Source organism: Moschus berezovskii, chromosome 4, assembly GCF_049115385.1.
Source record: "Moschus berezovskii isolate FMDL1 chromosome 4, NW_MosBer_1.0, whole genome shotgun sequence".
In the NCBI taxonomy this organism is placed as follows: domain Eukaryota; kingdom Metazoa; phylum Chordata; class Mammalia; order Artiodactyla; family Moschidae; genus Moschus; species Moschus berezovskii.
The window spans coordinates 46,464,804-46,483,123 of record NC_142463.1 but is presented as its reverse complement, the minus strand read 5'-3'; the positions used below and the strand labels follow the sequence as shown (position 1 = coordinate 46,483,123).

Here is an 18,320-nt window from a genome sequence, read left to right as displayed (position 1 = left end):
AACCAGTTGCTACAAACCACATTTAAAAGTTGCTTGTTACTTCTTTAGTATGATCTTAGCATTTAGAATATAAACTGAAACCATATGATACACAGTATGTAACTTCTAATATTCCAAGCCATAATCTAAAACAAATTTTATAAAGCTGTACTGATTCTGGGAGAATGTGTCTTGCACTAATCTACAATGATGTTAACACTAGCATAGTGTGAGATTCATGGTACTATGACATTATCTATAGATCACTTAGAGGAAAAACTAACACATCAAAAAGTATTGGGCTGTTAGAATATTGGTTTAAATAAATCATAATTGTTTTGATTTCAAATTATTTGCATTTATTGTTTATATATTAAAGATTAAACCCTTCATATATATTTTTATTTTTGGCTGGTTTACTGCTTATTATTTTTTAACAAATAACAATACTCCTATCTCTGTTATTATTACTACTAGATATTTTGGGAGGCATTTGTAATCTGATCTAAGTAACAGAAGGTAATCATACACCAAGAGAAAGACAGCCTCCTAAGGAGGGCTACAGTAGTGGGGTATTTTTCCTGTCAAAGCAGATTAACTTTTTGTATAGACTTTTTTCTCTTCCAGCCTATAAGATATATAAGAACTGCCTGATTTTCTAGGGAATTCTTATGTGGTGAGATATTACAGTCAGTGTTTCTTATGCCATTTACCCCACATATTTTGGAGAATCCCTATGGATAGAGAAAGTCTGGTTAGAGAGTGTATGTGTAGTTCTTTGCGTGAAGAATTGTCCTCCAGCTCTGGAATGAGAGAACTGGGCCATTCTCTTCATAACATGGTGCAGGTGCACTGCTTGCCAGGCTTCATCCAGTTATATTGAGTGGTCCTAACAGTTCTCCTTTACAAAACAATTATATAATGATCCTATCTGCATTTTGATTACATGCATTTTTAAAAAGCATTGCTTGGAACTGTTAAAATTAATATTTATTATGACAAAACTAATTAAAATTAAGTGAAATCTTTCTGGGGTCTAGTGGATATAGTGAAAGTAAGGAAATAATTCAGTTTTCTTCTTGTATTTTGACTGTGTGAATTCCTTTTTCATGAGACTTGGAAAGTATGAAAAAAGAGAAAAAAGGTATTGAATTGAGGCACCTGGGTTAGTTAGAAATGAATTTACCTGTGTTTGCTTGAAAATCAGATATAGGTTAACATATTTAAGAGGACTTCCCTGGTGGCTCAGACGTTAAAGCATCTTCCTATAACGCGGGAGACCCAGGTTTGATTCCTGGTTGGGAAGATCCCCTGGAAATGGAAATGACAACCCACTCCAGTATTCTTGCCTGGAAAAACCCATGGATGGAGGAGCGTGGTAGGCTACAGTCCATGGGGTCACAAAGAGTTGGACACAACTGAGTGACTTCAACTTAACATATGTAAAGTATATATTACTTGAAAATAACCAGACAGCTCTTCAATGACCATCTGCCTGATTTCAAGCATTAATTTTCTAATCTTTATCTTTTAGAGATTAATGTTTGTACATGCCCACACATAATTTTTCTAGCTAATATTATGACAAATAAAATTATTAAAATTAAGCGGTTAAAATACAATTATGCAAGGTGGGCAATACTGCACAGTTTTTTTTTCAGCTTTTAGTATGCATGTCATTTCTGGTTTGATTTCTTTGCCAGTAAAGTGGGATTATAAATATGTTCAACTGGCTTGGTCTGTGGAACACAGAGTTTTGCAAAGTGGCCAGAATTAAGCACAAATAATCCTTTTTACCTCCATTTCATCCCCATCTTTATCACTATTTCCTCCACTAAACTTCCGTCAGCTGCCCCAACATGACTCTTAGTCACAGAGAACAACTGAAATTGCAAGATTCTTCTTAACTTTAAAAAAGGCTAAAACCCTTAGTCAAAATCCTAAGATCATGATGATATAGATTCTTCATTTATTTATCAATTAATCTTTCTCTTTTTAAAATTAGAACTAACAACTGCACCAATTTCTGTATGTTACAGGGGGCAAAGAGAACATAGATACACAGACACATGAAAAAAAAATACTTTGACTAGACAACAAGAGCAAAGGAATTTCCTGAAAGCAATTTCCTTTATTCATTTCCAGAATGCTCTGGCTTCTTTGTTTCTCTTAAGTGAGACACCCGAGGAGTGACTTCAGTTTTCAAACGTGGAAATACTGTGAAAACATTTATTTATGTTTGGGAGGGAGGAACCCAAAAGAGAATTAAGTAGTGGGTTCATATTCTTTCTCAAAAGTAATGAGAATAGATATTTACCAAAAAAATACTTTCAATAAAGTGCTCCTGAACTGTCCAAAAATGCAGTTGTTTAGCTGTTAAAATTTTATGAAACGTTAAAAGGAGCAACCAAAAAGTGTAAAAAGAATAATGAAGCTATCATTTATCATTTCAAAGAATATAACCAATTGAGCTCCGTTTTCATTCAATTATTTTTAGTATCACATTCAAGTTATTTTCTTTAGATACTTTAAAAGATTAAGAATTAGTCTTTTCCTCACCACATATAACCAATTAAACATAAAATATGTGAAAAATCATCACAATATAGCATTTCTTCAGCTTCTAAATTCTGAAGATCCTTAATATTTCAAAATAAAAGAGAAAATGGTCAGTATGATTTACTTAAAAGTGAGAAATTACACGTTACAGAAATTCAGTAACATTAGAAGAAGTTTTGCTGAACAGACACTAGTCCAAAAAACGACTGCAAACATTTGCAGATTTAACATTTGTGATTTTGACTACTGCAAATGATCACAAGCCTCCACTGGAAGAAGTAATTCCTGATTTTTCTGAGACATAATGTGTATGAATATATGTGTCTTTGTGTGTCTATGTATCTGTGTATGTACAAGCATGTATATGAGTGTATGCATGCATGTGTGCATATGCGTGCCTCTATGTGAGTATATGTGTATATTCAGCATTTGCATATATGAGTAAATGGGCTTAGCTGCTCCAGAAGGTTTGCTCTTGATTGTTAATTGATGGGGGCGTTGCAATCTTGGGAAATTAATTTATGGCAATTAGCTGGAAGAATTATATCAGAGTAGTATTAGAATTTGGCCCTTTGCAAAGGTCTTGGGATATATTACTTAAGAACTCAAGGATTATTTTGCTTAGTAATTGGCACATAGTTCAAAAAGGCACACAGTTAAAAAATGTGTTGAAAACAACTTTCCCCACAGTATTTTCAATGAAATTATTGTTATATTATTCTTTTTCTGAAAAAAGTGGGTCATAAAGACAAATATACATCAAGCTTGAATCTACATCATTATGATTTCACAGATCTCAATCTGAAGATGGTAATGTAATATCCAGATGATCTTTAAGCTTTGTTTCATTATAATGGTGAGGAAGCATCTGTATGAGTACAAGATTATTTTGGTAGTTTTAGTCACTGTCTATGAGGAATTATGTGGATCTACAGACTGAAGGATTTTTTCATAATTAGAAAGATAAGTGAATCCTTCCTGAGTGATAGGTAGCCAATAATAGATGCAGCAAAATCAAGAGAAACTATAGACATAAATTAACCCAAGATTCTACATAAATATTGCTTTGCTTTCAGCAAACAAAACAGAACTGGAATTAGATAAATAACCCTTGGAACTCAGGTGAATGAATACATGTTGGATACTGGAACTATCTGATCCTGAGTAATCTGCATATATCTATAAGAAAGGACATTAGAAATTTAAAGAGTTTACGTGCAAACATTGCCTAATTCAATGATGGTAGAATGAGTACCAACTAATAAAACAGTGAGGTCATCTTCTTCCAGGCAAAATTATATTAAAATATTATTTAATACATGTTCCCATAATTTCAACTTCTCTTCCCCTGAAATTATAATTTATATTAGTGTCTGCTTCAATAGCCAATAAGCAGTAGGAGCTATGGAACAATATTATGGTGGTAGAAGTTAAAAAAAAGAACAAGAAAAAAATTATCAATTTCTCCAGTGCAGAAGAGACCACACTATTTATATTGGCAGCCAGACACCTGCAGATAGGGTGTTGGAAAACGCAAGTGATTTCTTTCCTAGGCTTGCATATTCTGGAGCAGCAGTAGCATGGATGATTAACTTGCAATTTTTTTAGGTTCACAACCTTTTGGTCTTTTATTGCTACCAAACATATTTCTTGGTGATACTGAGTGCTCAGGAAATGCAAGCATATGTTGAAGAGTGGAAGGTAACTACTAGAATTTATTAAACTCAGCTAAATAAGAAAGTACTGTTTCTATAGCCCATAGGGGATGATTTTTGGGCTGTGCTATATTTTATATTAGTTAATACATTCTATTTGTGTATTCTTTTGCGTTTCCTATTCTATACAATGGTGATAATGCTTCCATTTAGGGTTTCTGGTGAGGGTTATGTGAAAAAGTACATTTAAAGTATCTCATGGTACTAGGTACATAGTAGATTTTCAATAAGTTCTAGTCTTTATTCTTCTCTTGTCAATATATCTATTTTTCCCACCATTAATGTGGATAATAAAAATGACAGTTTGAACTGACATTTTGCAATATTATATTTCTTTTGGTAACATAAAATTTTAAGACATTAGCTAAGCTCATTTACAACAGAGCACATCCAAAGAAGCACACTGAACAATCAATAAAGTCATAGAAAGCTACCTTAACTGCTTTTTGGAGAGGCAGTTATAAGTGAGAAATGAATAAATGAATGAATAAATGAATAAATAAATAAAGACAGAATACTCATAATTCAATAGCGCATGTGTATGTCTTACATGTTCTGGTAATAAGTACTATTAAATCTTTTAGGAATTAGAATAAGCATCTAAAAAATGAAAATATTAAAAAAGAAATTAAATTTATCAAGCTAATTTTTGTGGTTTTTGTTTGCATTCTGTTAATATCAAGAGATTCTATAAAGTTACCATAGAAACTGTAATTTACTATTTACAGTACAGAAAGACTATATATATAATAGTTTGGGGGCAATGGAGTAGTAACCCTGTTTCTTTTCCATCCTTGCCTTGTCTCTTCTCCTGTTGTTGTTGGTATGAATGAAAAGTGTCAGTTGCTCAGTCGTGTCTGACTCTTTGTGACCCTAAGGACTGTAGCCCACCAGCTACTCTGTCCATAGGATTTCCCATCAGAATACTGGAACAGGTAGCCATTTCCTCCTCCAGGGAATGTTTCCAACCCAGGGATTGAACCTGGGTCTCCCTCATTGCAAGTGGTTCTTTACCATCTGAGCCACCAAATAATAAAGTATTAGTGATAATTCATTTTGAGATAGGTTATTTCAATACTCGTTATTCTTTTTTGGTACGAAGCTAGATGGCAACATAGTAATTTATTTATATTGAAGTATAGTTGATTTTGGGCTTCTCAGGTGGTAAACAACCTGCCTGCCAATGCAGAAGATATAAGAGAAGTGGGTTTGATCCCTGGGTTGGGAAGATCTGCTGGACAAGGGCATGCTAACCCACTCTAGTATTCTTGCCTGGAGAATCCCATGGATACAGAAGTCTGGTAGGCTATAATCCACAGGGTCCTAGGTTGGACATGACTAAAGTGACTTAGAACACAGGCACCATAGTTGATTTACAATATTACATTAGTTTCAGCTGTATGCAAAGTGATTCAGTTCTACATATGTGTGTGTATCTACATACATATAATTTCCAGTTTCTTTTCCATACTTTTTTATTCTTGGTTTGCAACTTAATACAGTTTCCAAATAGAATTCCTTTAGATCATCTCTTTGCCCAATTGGGAAGTTTGTAATATCTCGAAGTATTATAATTCTGCAACATTTCTGTTACAGATCATCTTGTTGCTGTTTAGTTTTTAAGTAGTGTCTACTTCTTTTGTGACTCCATGGATTGTAGCCCTCCAGGCTCCTCTGTCCATGGAATTTCCCAGGCAGGAATACTGGAGAGGGTTGCCATTTGATTCTCCACAAGATCTTCCTGACCCACGGATCAAACCCACATCTCCTGCATTGGCAGGTGGATTCTTTATACTGTGCCACCAGGGAAGATCTGTGCCACCCATAGATCATCTTAGAGCTACAGTAGAATGGGAAAGACTAGAGATCTCTTCAAGAAAATTAGAGATACCAAGGGAATATTTTACGCAAAGATGGGCACAATAAAGGACAGAAGTGGTATGGACCTAACAAAAGCAGGACATATTAAGAGAGGTGGCAAGAATACACAGAAGAACTGTACAGAAAGGGTCTTTATGACCTGGATAACCAAGATGGTGTGATTACTCACCTAGAGCCAGACATCCTGGAGTGTGAAGTCAAGTGGGCCTTAGAAAGCATTATTACAAACAAAGTTAGTGGAGGTGATAGATTTCCAGTTGAGTTATTTCAAATCTTAAAAGATGATGATGTAAAAGTGCTGCACTCAATATGTCAGTAAATTTGGAAAAGTGAGCAGTGGCCACAGGCTGGAAAAGGTCAAAGAAGGGTAATACCAAAGAATGTTCAATTGTACAGTTGCACTCATTTCACATGCCAGCTGAGTAATGCTCAAAATCCTTCAAGCTAGGCTTCAAAAGTACATGAACTGAGAACTTCCAGATGTTCCAGTTGGATTTAGAAAAGGCAGAGGAACCAGAGATCATACTGCTAACATCCACTGGAACACAGAAAAAGCAAGGGAATTCCAGAAAAACATCTGCTTCATTGACTACACTAAAGCCTTTGACTGTGTGGATTACAACAAACTGTGGAAAATTCTTAAAGAGTTGGGAATACCAGACCACCTTACCTGACTCCTGAGAAACCTGTATGCAGGTCAAGAAGCAATAGTTAGACCTGGATAGGAACAATGGACTGGTCCCAAATTGGGAAAGAGTACATTAAGACTGTATATTGTTACCTGGCTTATTCAACTTATATGCAGAGTACATCATGTGAAATGCTGGGCTGGATGAAGCACAAGCTGGAATCAAGACTGCTGCAAGAAATATCAATTATCTCAAATATGCAGATGACACCACTATAATGGCAGAAAGCGAAGAGTAACTAAAGAGTCTCTTGATTAAAATGAAAGAGGAGAGTGAAAAGCTGGCTTAAAACTCAACATTCTAAAATCTAAGATCATGGTATCTGGTCCCATCACTTCATGGCTAATAGATGGGGAAACAATGGAAACAGTGACAGACTTTATTTTCTTGGGCTCCAAAATCACTGAGGACAGTGACTGCAGCCGTGAAAGTAAAAGACGTTTTTTCCTTGGAGGAAAAGCTATGATGAACCTAGACAGCATATTAAAAAGAAGAGACATCATGCTGCTGACAAAAGTCCATATAATCAAAGCTATTGTTTTTCCAGTAGTCATGTATGAATGTGAGAGTTGGACCAGAAAGAAAGCTGAGTGCTGAAGAATTGATGCTTTGGAACTGTGGTGTTGGAGAAGACTCTTGATAGTCGCTTCAACTGCAAGGAGATCAAACTACTCTATCCTAAAGGAAATCAACCCTGAATATTGATTGGACGGACTGATGCTGAAACTGAAACTCTAATACCTCAGCCACCTGATACGAAGAGTCAATTCATTTGAAAAGACCCTGATGCTGGGAAAGATTGAAGGCAGGAGGAGAAGGGGATGACAGAGGATGAGACGGTTGGATGGCATCACTGATTCTATGGACATGAGTTTGAACAAACTCCGGGAGATGGTGAAGGACAGGGAGGCCTGGTGTGCTGCAGTCCATGAGGTTGCAAAGAGTCAGACATGACTGAGCAACTGAACAACAAGAATAGTTAATGAATCCATTCTACAGGGTACCCCAAACAACATCATGAAATTAATACAGCAGCAGAGAGGTACTTAATTTTTATCTGGAGAATAATGTACGCAATGAAAAACAGTGCTTCAAGTGTATTACCATTTTTCAGGCACTGAAAGTCATTCAGTCACGTCCAACTCTTTGTGACCCCATGGACTATACAGTGTGTGGAATTCTCCAGGCCAGAATACCGGAGTGGGTAGCCACGCTCTTCTCCAGGGAATCTTCCCAATCCAGGGATCAAACTCATGTCTCCTGCATTGCTGGCAGATTCTTTGCCAGCTAAGCCACAAGGGGAGCCCTTTCAGGCACTGAATATGTGCATATTATTCTCTAGATTGACAAGAAAACAGGGCAAATAGCTAAGTAAAATTAGGGGCTGTCCATACAATAATTTCAAGGAGTTCAAGCAATAGCTTCTTTCATACCAAGACCTCCCTAATCTGCTCTTTGAATTCTGAAATTCTATCATTGTAACTTAAGGGTTTGATTTCTATTTAATTGACAGGCCTTCCAGGAAAGTTGTCTAAGTTGGTGATAGCTCATCTGTTCCTTAGTGCAAATGAGTTTCAAGGCCCTTATGAATGTTGGGTTTTTTTAGGGCAGAGGATGAGCCCTGAGCATCTAAGAGGACATTAAGAACAGGCTCCATTAAAGGAGAGGCTCCAGTGAAAAGGGTCTTACTGATATTAGTGTGCTGGAGCCAAAAACACTCAGTCTCAATTCTGAGATCAGTGACGTCAAGTTACCACTTTGAAATTTCTCAGAGAGCGAGTGTTCTGTCGCTGACATAGGCACAGGCCACAGATCAGGCACTTTTCTTCCTGGAGAGACTTTTGCATGCAATACTGGCTCTGCAACAGGAGACTGAGGACAGAGAAAATAACTTACAGAAATTCTCAATTAAGTCAGTTTTTTTTAAGTGATCATGGGTGATTAAAAAAAAAAAGCTATGAATAGAAATGTCTTGTTGATTTTATTACTCTCTTCAGCATAGGAAGCAAAGTATCCAGAGTTAGAGACTGTTACTAATTTGACAATAAAACATGAGTTTGAGGTCTTATGACATTCATTTTGCTGGGAGGGTAGTTTGTCCCATGTGTTCATTAACTGATTAAGAGAAGAGGATTTGATGGCTCCCATCATTCTATCATCCTTACTTTGGCATTGCTTTTTTTTTAAACTTACTAGGTTAATGACTACATTAACAATACAGTCATAATGACATATTGTGTGAAAATGACTCATTAGTCTCCATTGAAATGCAACTAAGACAGATTGCATTAGTCAATTTAAACAGGTATAATGGACATTTTCTGTTTTGCCTGAATAAAACAAGCAAAAATGGTCCTTGGATAATGGAAATATTTTCTCTTATCGTATATGCCCTTTCAAATGAGTCTACATTTTCATTTAAAACCATGTCAACTTGCTACTTTCCCATTAACCCAGGATGAGTAAAAATTTGCTAGTTAAGCCACAAATTTGTTTCCCATGTTTTACTTCTATGTAATATTTCCCACAAAAAAATGGGCTAATGAAGTTTTTAGAAGTGCTAATGACTTAATTGTCATTCTAACCTAGGGCTCTAGGACTTTTCCAACTAAAATCCAACCATAATTTCTCTTTCCGTTCTCAGAATGCATCAGTAAGAGAGTATAGGACTGTCTCCAAAAAAGTAAAAAAAATGTCAACATGTGTATATATACATATACACACACACGGAAGAAAGAAAAGCAAAGAATAAAAGAAAAAGAAAATGAATAATAAGAAAAATGAGTCTTAAAGCAATACAAGAAGCCATGTATCTGCTCAATCCAAAAAGCAAAGCTGTTAAGTAGGAACCTGATAATCAGTCTAGCTATCAATATTCATTGAGCAGCTAAGAGTATGGGCTCTACATTATTTGCCCTTATGCTTTTTGGACTCCTGAGAGTCTAAGCAGGATTGAACATACAGCCTAAACACATTACGTGAATGAACAACATTAATTGGCTTTGGTATGCTGACACATGTAGGGCAGTCCATACTTACTTTCTGAAGAGGTAGTTCTTGTAGATCAAATTTAGACTTAGTCTGCAAGTTTAAAGTCATGCTTCTGCCTGCATGCATTGCTGAAATACCTCCATAGGGCAGCATGCCAAGGTTAACTGTGTTGTGTTTGTAAGCAGCATTCTGAGTAGAGGAAATAATCATGTGACAGGATGTGAACACATGCTCAACAAACTGATTATTACATGAACATGTTTAAATTTATAACATTTAACTTTATGCAGGCAAACGGTAACTCTCTTTTTCAAACATGCACTTCATCGGACAGAAGCATACAGTAAACAGTGTTAGTTATGAACATAATGAGTACCATCCAAAACTACAGAAAAGACAAAAAGCAAAAATAACATTCTGTTTTACATTTGTTGCTATCTCATAGGCATAGAACCTATCTTTTATATATCATGATTGTAGTGACTCTGGACAAATGTTTATCAGTGGTGATCTATTAATTAAAAAATTTCAAACAGTGAGGCCTTAAATTTTATCAGCTGCAAATCTCATGGTCTCTTTCACATTGTATAGCATACACAAAAGACAAATACTAGCTTCTAATTCTGCCTTAAAACAAATGCCCTGCAAAGTTAAAGTGAAAATCAGTCTTTTTTTTTTTCCTGTCTTATAGGCATAATTATGGCAACTCAGAAAAGGAGCTGGTCAAAAAGTCATTCAATCTGACCAGTGGATGATTGAATTTATTAATTTAGTTAAACTACTCAGTTTGTATGTGAATCCAAATATTCTCTTTTGTTGTTTCTTAAAAATTACATATTAAACTGATGAAATTTCATAATGAAACTAAAGGAACTATGCTTTGAGTTATTAATGCTATTTATCTGATATACCTAAACATTTATAGAATATTCTAGTGATATCTGCACTGTGGCTACCCTTCAGTAAGTGCATCTGAAGTTATTCCACGTGGTTCAGTTTTTTTCTACAGAACTTCACTTAAAAATTAAGTCGTTTTGCATATCTTGTCATCAGATGGTTTTCATCAGTATAATCTCTACTTTCCACCTATCATGAAATTACAATAACTGACAGCATTTGGCCTTTTTAATTTTTAAAAATCTATAAAGTTAGTACACTTTTTAAAATCGAATATTATTGAACATTAATAGGAGACAGTTATTCTATTCTGAGGGCATTATTTGCAAAGAAATGATTTTTAGGATCAGAATTTCGTCAACTGAAAGACGATTACACTCCTGATGGTGTGCTGTCAACCAATCATATTTATTATGGATCCCTGATTATTTCATTCAGAGAATTTTTTTCATTGTCACCACTCCAAAGTTGAGAAGGACTGAACATTTCAAGCTAGCACTTGAAGGATTCCTTAAGGTTTAAAATGACTTCAGTCTAGTGCTTTCTCAGCAGCTATGGAAGAGTAGCAGTCTTAGACCTATGGGTTCATGTTTTACTATCTTTCAGTCAAGTGGGGTTTGTAGTGGAAGGATGAGCCTTGAGGTCAAACCAAAGGAGAAAACAGGCACCTGTAATCTATGGCACTACACAGAGCTGCCTCTCCAAGGTCAACACCAGGCAAGGTCTTTAACCAACATTATGTACAGCTGTTAAGTTTATCCAATGTCCAGGATTCTAGGCAGTTCTCTTTTATAAGGAATGGACAAAGATCTTGTAGTTTCCAGTGTAACTGTTTGATTCTCAGAGTTCAAATCACTCAACTAAATTTTACTGGGAAGGAAGCAAGCTGTGCCTGGTGCAATCTCACTTTGGGCAGAATGTTAAATACCATAATACGGAACTATTTTTACATAATAAGTCTGTGCTCCAGTACCCTGAATTTATGTTGTATGTAAGTTTTAAGTAAGATACAACCTGAATAACTCGGCAACTTGATTGAGAGAGGGAAGAAGTTACTCAGAGAAAGGAGTAAGAGCTTTCAGGATTTGATGGCTTGAAGCAGTATTCTAAGGTAATTTGCTTTCTTTGAATTAAATGAGAAGCTATTGAACATACATTGAAATTGCTCTGAAAAATGAAAGACAATTATAAACAGACAGGGGATATGTGAAGACTAATTAAAAAAGGAGGCGTTGTCACAACAAGGGAAAATACACACAAATTTACTTTTAGTTATCTGCATCTAGCATGGGTAGGGTCTCTAGAATTCTGCTGATCTAAATCCCCCTCCTCCAGTCCTATTTTCCTCCCTCCAAATTCCTGCTCCAACTAGGGGAGGCGCCTACTTTTCAGCAACTCTGATCAAGGGAAATGAAACATTTATCTGGGAAACTAGTAAATAAATGATAGTACCAAATGCTTAAAATTTTTTCTTTTTTTTTTAATCTGTTTTCATTCACTCCTTTGTTGCCTCAATTTACTAGTCATTGCATATATGCTCCAAAAAGCTTCTGATAACCTTTCTCGGCTAGTTCATCTTACCCTGTTATGTATGGTCGTGTCTACACAAGGCCAGAGTTCCCAAACTGTATTGTTTTATTTGGCCCCAAATATTTTCGCCCTCCAAGTTATCTGTCTACATGGAGGGTAAAACTTGAAGTAAGGCATGGTGACAACCAACTAGGTGTCTCCCATGACACCCAGTCATGAGGCTTTAATGAGGCTCCCTTCAATGGGACAGAGCACACCTATTTGAAACAGACATTCTGATGAAATATTCTGCAAGGCAGAACCAGTTTCCACACTGAGAAACTAACACCCACACCCACATTTATTAGTACACTCTTTTCCTATTAACAATTGTTTTTCTTGTTATGTAGACACGACCTACAAACAATATAATTATTTTAAAAGAGTACACCTGAAAACATAAAATTCACCATTAAGAAAATATATAATAAATGCAATGATCTATGCTTTTAATAGTTTTAACTAAAACTACTGAGTGAAACATTCTAATGGTATACCATTACCCAGATCCCCAATTTACACTGAGCACTGAAACCTAGAAAATCAGAACAAAAAGCCCTATTTTCACAAACTAGAGTTTTAAGATTCTAAGGTCAATGCAGAGTACACAGAGCCCTCTACACCGAAGCTACAAAGTACACTCAGTGGTGATGGTCAATTGATCATAGTTCTAGAAAATGAAATACCAGATTTCTCTTAGAGAGATATAAACAGCAACAAAAATATAATTCAGGCCTTATAGAAAAAATTTTTTACTCTCTTCAATTACTATGCATTCTATGATTTATTGTGATTCAATTTTAACTGAATTGGGATTATTTTCCTCTTTTTTGCTGCAATATACACACACTAATTTGTTTGTTTATAGTCTTCATAAAGACATCATCTATTTTTGTTGTCTGTAGCATGATTAGAATTTAAACATTTCTTTCTGTATGAAAACCAACATTCTAAATGGCAGGATTTTCATTAAACAAAGTAATGTGTGGGAGGGCATTCAATCTCTGCTTATTTTATTTTTCTGTTTCTTGCTGGGAAGATTATTGCTCATTAGAAGTAACAGCTTTAGGAGTCCCGTAGTAGTAACTATATGCGGATTTTATAAACAAATTAGGTCTGACTTCAGTATATGTGAGTCTGTGCAGAAAGGAGCAGAATACTCACTTTTTATAGATTCAATAAAAATAATTTTCTCTAGGTCAATAGAGAACAGTTTCATGTCCTAGGAGAGGCATTTTGCCTTCATGGCTAGAAAGCAATTGAAGTTACCATCCCATATAATAGAGTTGAATTCTTTCTCACTAACCACTTTTAGGATAGTTTTGATAAATAATTGACCTACAAGTTATGAACTCTCAAAGAGCATTAACTAGTATCCACAAAAACCTATTATGATCAATTTCCCCACATATGAAGATAAATAAAATGCTCATCATCTACTCATTCATGTAGTTCATGCTTCACTACATGTGCTCAGAAATGCCAATAAAGTAAAACTAAAGGCAGGAGGGATATTCTTACAGAGAAATGCCAAACATACCCTGTCTAACCTTCTAGCTTCTATATGTCTAAGTAGCTGTTGTCTCCAGTCTGCAGGCATTTTACCACAGCTCTCCTCTCCCTTGACAGGAGTGGGCCTCGTCTTTATATCACTGTTATCTGATGGCTTGTCACCATAGTTACCCAAGTTATAGTCAGATGGTATTTTTTCCAAAAGAGCTGCCATAGTAGGCCTAGCTGAAACTGGCCTGGTTTGGGAGGCACCGTAACTCTCTGTACTGTAGCTTCTCGCAGACAATGGCCTCCTTTGGGTAAGGTTTTTAACTGGAAAACTTCCCGCCTGAGCTTTCACTTCTTGATATGAAGGGTGTTCATCTTCATACCTGCCATTCCTTTTCAGGAACTGGGACTCAGTCACTGAAACGCTGCTTTGGCGATCCAGACCACCCCTATACGGAGGTCGGCCATACCTATCACTTGGAGTTAGCTCATGAGGTTCACTGACCCTTCTAAACATGGCCATTTCTGTAGAGCTTGCCAGGGAGTCAGCTCTTCTCAAGAAGCCTGCCCTGGCGCCTTGACTTGCAAACTGGGCGTTGACCACAGCATCTTCATTAACAGATGGCTGAGAAAATGAAAACATTTGCTCCACTGGTGGGTATCCTCGGTAAGCTCGAGGACTAACCAAATCCTTGGCGATGTTTTTCCCAGGTTGTTGCACGTACTCAGAATTGTGTTGAAAAGGGGGCGGTATCCTCTTTTCTGCTTTAACTTCCACCGCTCCTTGGGGATTGAAGCTTTGGTCAAACTGATAGACTTTTTTGGTCATGGAGGCTTTCTGTTGTTGAGGCCCTTTACTGCTTCCATAGGTGAGCATCTCATCATCCAGCATTGGGACTGACTGGCTTCGAGACATACTGGACATACCATGCTCTGGTCCCAACATTTTGTCAGGTCGTTCATGACTTCCTAAGTGATCACTCCCAGTAGCATAGTTTTCTAATGGTATATTATAAACCTTGTATGTACCAATGTCAATCTCATCGATACTCTGTGACTTTTTGAATTTATTGGACTTGATATCTTTCATTAGTGGGGAAAGCCTCTCTGTGCTTTTGCTAATCGAAATAACACCTTTAGAAGAGTCTGGGCGGCAGTGGATTTGAGAAAAGACATTACTGAGACTCCTGTTGGGATTAGAATCATGATACTCCCATGGTACTCCTGGAGAAAAAGGACTAGGTATTTCAGTAGATTCTTTTATATGTTCTTTCCTTTCAGGCAATGGGCTGGTGGTAGGGGTTGTCTCTAATTTGGAAGGGAAAGCAGTCCTGTCTTCAAAAGGACTAGGGGTTCTGGTCCAATTCTGCCAAGGATTGGAAGGAGGCACTTCTGTTTCTGGTGTGTGTCTGTGTGTAGACTGCTCAAGTTCCAGGGGAACACCAACAATCCTATCCTGCCTAATTAAAGGTCTGCGTCCATGAGAAGATGTGCTTCTAGCTTTCGAACTCAGGAGGGGATTATTGTTGGCATTCTCGCCTGTGGTCTCCTCGGCAACGAACCCCGTGTTATCATAATGGGAGCCATCGGTCCAGTTGTCTGTGAATGCGTCACTCATTGGCAGCCGGTCAGGACGCTGTGGTAGGTTCCCTGGGGGGACAGCCTCCCGCTGGCTGAGTAATGGCTTTGCATCAAGAGGCTGTGGGAAAGATTGTGCAATCCTGTGAACACAATGGGAAGAAGAAACATAAAAATGAGGAAGAGCTGGGTCTTTGCCAGAAAGAGAACAAGCAGGCAAGAATACCAGCATCCTTTGTTCAACTGATCATTCAGCCACACTTCACTTATGATTAAGAATAGCATTATTATTTCATGTCCAAAAAAATTCTCTCCTTTACCCTGATCTAACTTTTATTTCTTCTCAGTTACCACCTTCCAGTACATATAGTTTACTTACCTATTATATTTATTGCACATTGCCTTGTGTCCTCTGCAGGATGTAAACTCATGAGGGCAGAGTTTTTTCTCTTCGTGCCTAACATAGTGCTTGGCACATAGTAGGTACTAAGTATATATTTGTCAGATGAAGGAATGAATTAATAAATGAGTGAATGAAGAAATACAGAGATTTTCAGTAATGTCCTGAAACCTGTCTTATAATTAGAACTACCTGATTCTTGGCCTCCATCTCTGGAATTTCTGATTCAGTACACTTCCAAACTATTGGTTGAGGGTACCTTCCTTATCAGTTTCTGGTATATCGAATAAACTCAAATTGTCTTCAAATAATATATTTGAGGGACAGGTATTGAAAGACATTAAATTCATTGTATAGCGAATGCATTCACATATCTTTTTCTAGAAGGTAAATTAAATTATGAATTTTGGTCATTGGTATGTTTATTCCAGTGACCATAGTATCTCTAGATGATGCCCACTTTTCTAAATTTATTTTAAACCATTTGCATAATAATCATATCAAATTATATATCTTTTATTACAGCCTTTTAAGTGCTTTCACTAACTGAAAAAAAAAAAGTGCATTTAGAAGGCATTTTCCAAAAGTACCTAAATCAGTCTCAGCTTGTATGACAAATAATAAATTTATAAACTGAGTTAAATTTTTATTATGAGCATCAATGAGTAGAAATAGTCATTCATTAATTACCAAAGAATATATTGCAAATGGTATTGACAGTATCAGTAAAATCTGCATGGAAGTCATTGATTATCTATGTCATATGACAATTTTTATTTGTTATTTGTGGTGTGAAATATAGCAACAAGCTATAAAACAAAGGAATCAGAACTGGGCAAATGCTACTTCTCTGAGTCACTTTATTGCCCTCTATGGCTTTTGATCTTAATATATTGGTAAAAATGAAAGTAATATAGAGTAGAAGCCATTTTGGAAAGATTAAATACTTTCACTTACATTCTAACTTTCCCATGTGGTGATAAAATGATGATGATGAAGAGGCTGATGAAAATTTATTGAGTATTCACTTTGAACTTGGCACTTAGTGCTTTCCATGCATTTTACTTTAGTTTATAACAGAATTTTTGACAGTGAACGCCCAGATATGTCCCAATTATGTAATGATCCAAACACAACTTTTGATTACTTATTTTTGGTTCTGTCCTCTCAATCTGCTAATCTCTTACCATCTCTCCCATAAACAATTGTCTGCTTCACAAAATGGATTCATCCACTCTTGGAAATCCCAGAGGGACTACATTTGCTTACCTGCCCCTCAGGTCTTCTATGCCACTCATGTGCTGAACACAATTCCCAAATTAGGAAGATTCACTCCATTTTTAAAAAAGTTGCTGAAAATAAGCATTTGGGGGCAGAAAAGAGGGAATTCTAAACACACCTGTTACCCCACAAAGAATTATGTACTGCATCTTTAGCTGTTGTCTGCAAGGACCCCACTTTAACCCGGGTGTTAGAGGATCCTGAGGAAGCCTGGGAAGGTGAGTAGTCTGAGTAAGTGCCTGAGGAAACACTGTTATTCAGACAGTGAGTTTTGTCAACTTCAGACTCATCAGTTGATTCTGAAATGTAAAGGGAAAAATATTATAATGCTATGAACACTGACAAGTATAAACAGAAAAGCAAGTATGAAAAACAGCATACCAATGAATGTTAGAAATACATATTTATAAATTATTTCTATAGACTATGGTGTATCATCATTTACAACTGGTGATTCATCATGCGCATGCATTTGTGGCATATTTCCCACATCAGGTTCACAATGTTACCTTTTTTGTCCTTCCCTAGCAGAACAAGTTTGGGTGGGTACAGAGGGGTCTCAGCTAATGAAGGGTGAAGTTCCCCAATCCTCATTTCATTAGCTGGATGAACAAAAGAATCCTGAGAGATATAATAATACAGGATAAGGAAAGTAAACATTTAAATACTGGTTAACCAAGAAGGCAATATCTTTATTTGGCTCAGATATAATGGGACTCTAGAATCTAGTTCACTATGGCACGCTAGGAGAAGTGAATCATATGTATCTCTGAGGTAAGCACTAAAATGTTTTGTTTTTCTAATTTAAATGAGTCCATTTATCCCTCAAACATTTTTTGAAAGCTATTTATGTGTCTCACACTGTGCAAAGAACTGCAGAGTTTCCAAAGAAAGACAAAATGTCACCCATGCCCTGTGTGGATTTACAGTTTAGTTACGGAGTTAGATATAACTCATAAAACAGGATTGAATTATGATAAGTAATATAATACATAATATATAAGACAGAAGCATGTAAGAGTTCTAAGGGGTGAACTCTTTCGGAGTTCTAAGCGGAAAGTATACACTGACAAACTAGATCTTTTTTTTTGGATTATTAAAAAAGTTAATGCACAATTGGGCCTATTTTAACCACCAATCTCTCTCTCAATGCCTACTGTTTTCCAAGTGATCATCTCAGTTTCTTTAGTTCTGTCATGCCTTCTTCTTAAGATTTCTGGTTTTCTTATGATCAATCTAGCCTGCTAAATCTTCACTCTAAATCCATTCACTGAGTGTAAT

General features: G+C 36.4%; 1 protein-coding gene across 4 annotated transcripts in view; it reads right to left on the bottom strand.

Annotated features, from left to right (window-relative positions):
- Positions 1 to 18,320, bottom strand: part of LRRC7 (leucine rich repeat containing 7) — a 503,703-nt gene that overhangs the window by 88,628 nt on the left and 396,755 nt on the right. For 2 of the 4 annotated variants that reach the window (XM_055402285.2, XM_088834861.1), the window contains 4 exons: positions 17,549 to 17,660; positions 17,158 to 17,338; positions 13,821 to 15,501; positions 9,863 to 10,003 (listed from right to left, as the gene is read on the bottom strand). In XM_055402285.2, coding sequence (XP_055258260.2) covers positions 9,863 to 10,003; positions 13,821 to 15,501; positions 17,158 to 17,338; positions 17,549 to 17,660 — 2,115 coding nt within the window. The remainder of the gene's footprint in view (positions 1 to 9,862; positions 10,004 to 13,820; positions 15,502 to 17,157; positions 17,339 to 17,548; positions 17,661 to 18,320) is intronic. The other 2 variants (XM_088834863.1, XM_088834862.1) reach the window with 1 other exon arrangement.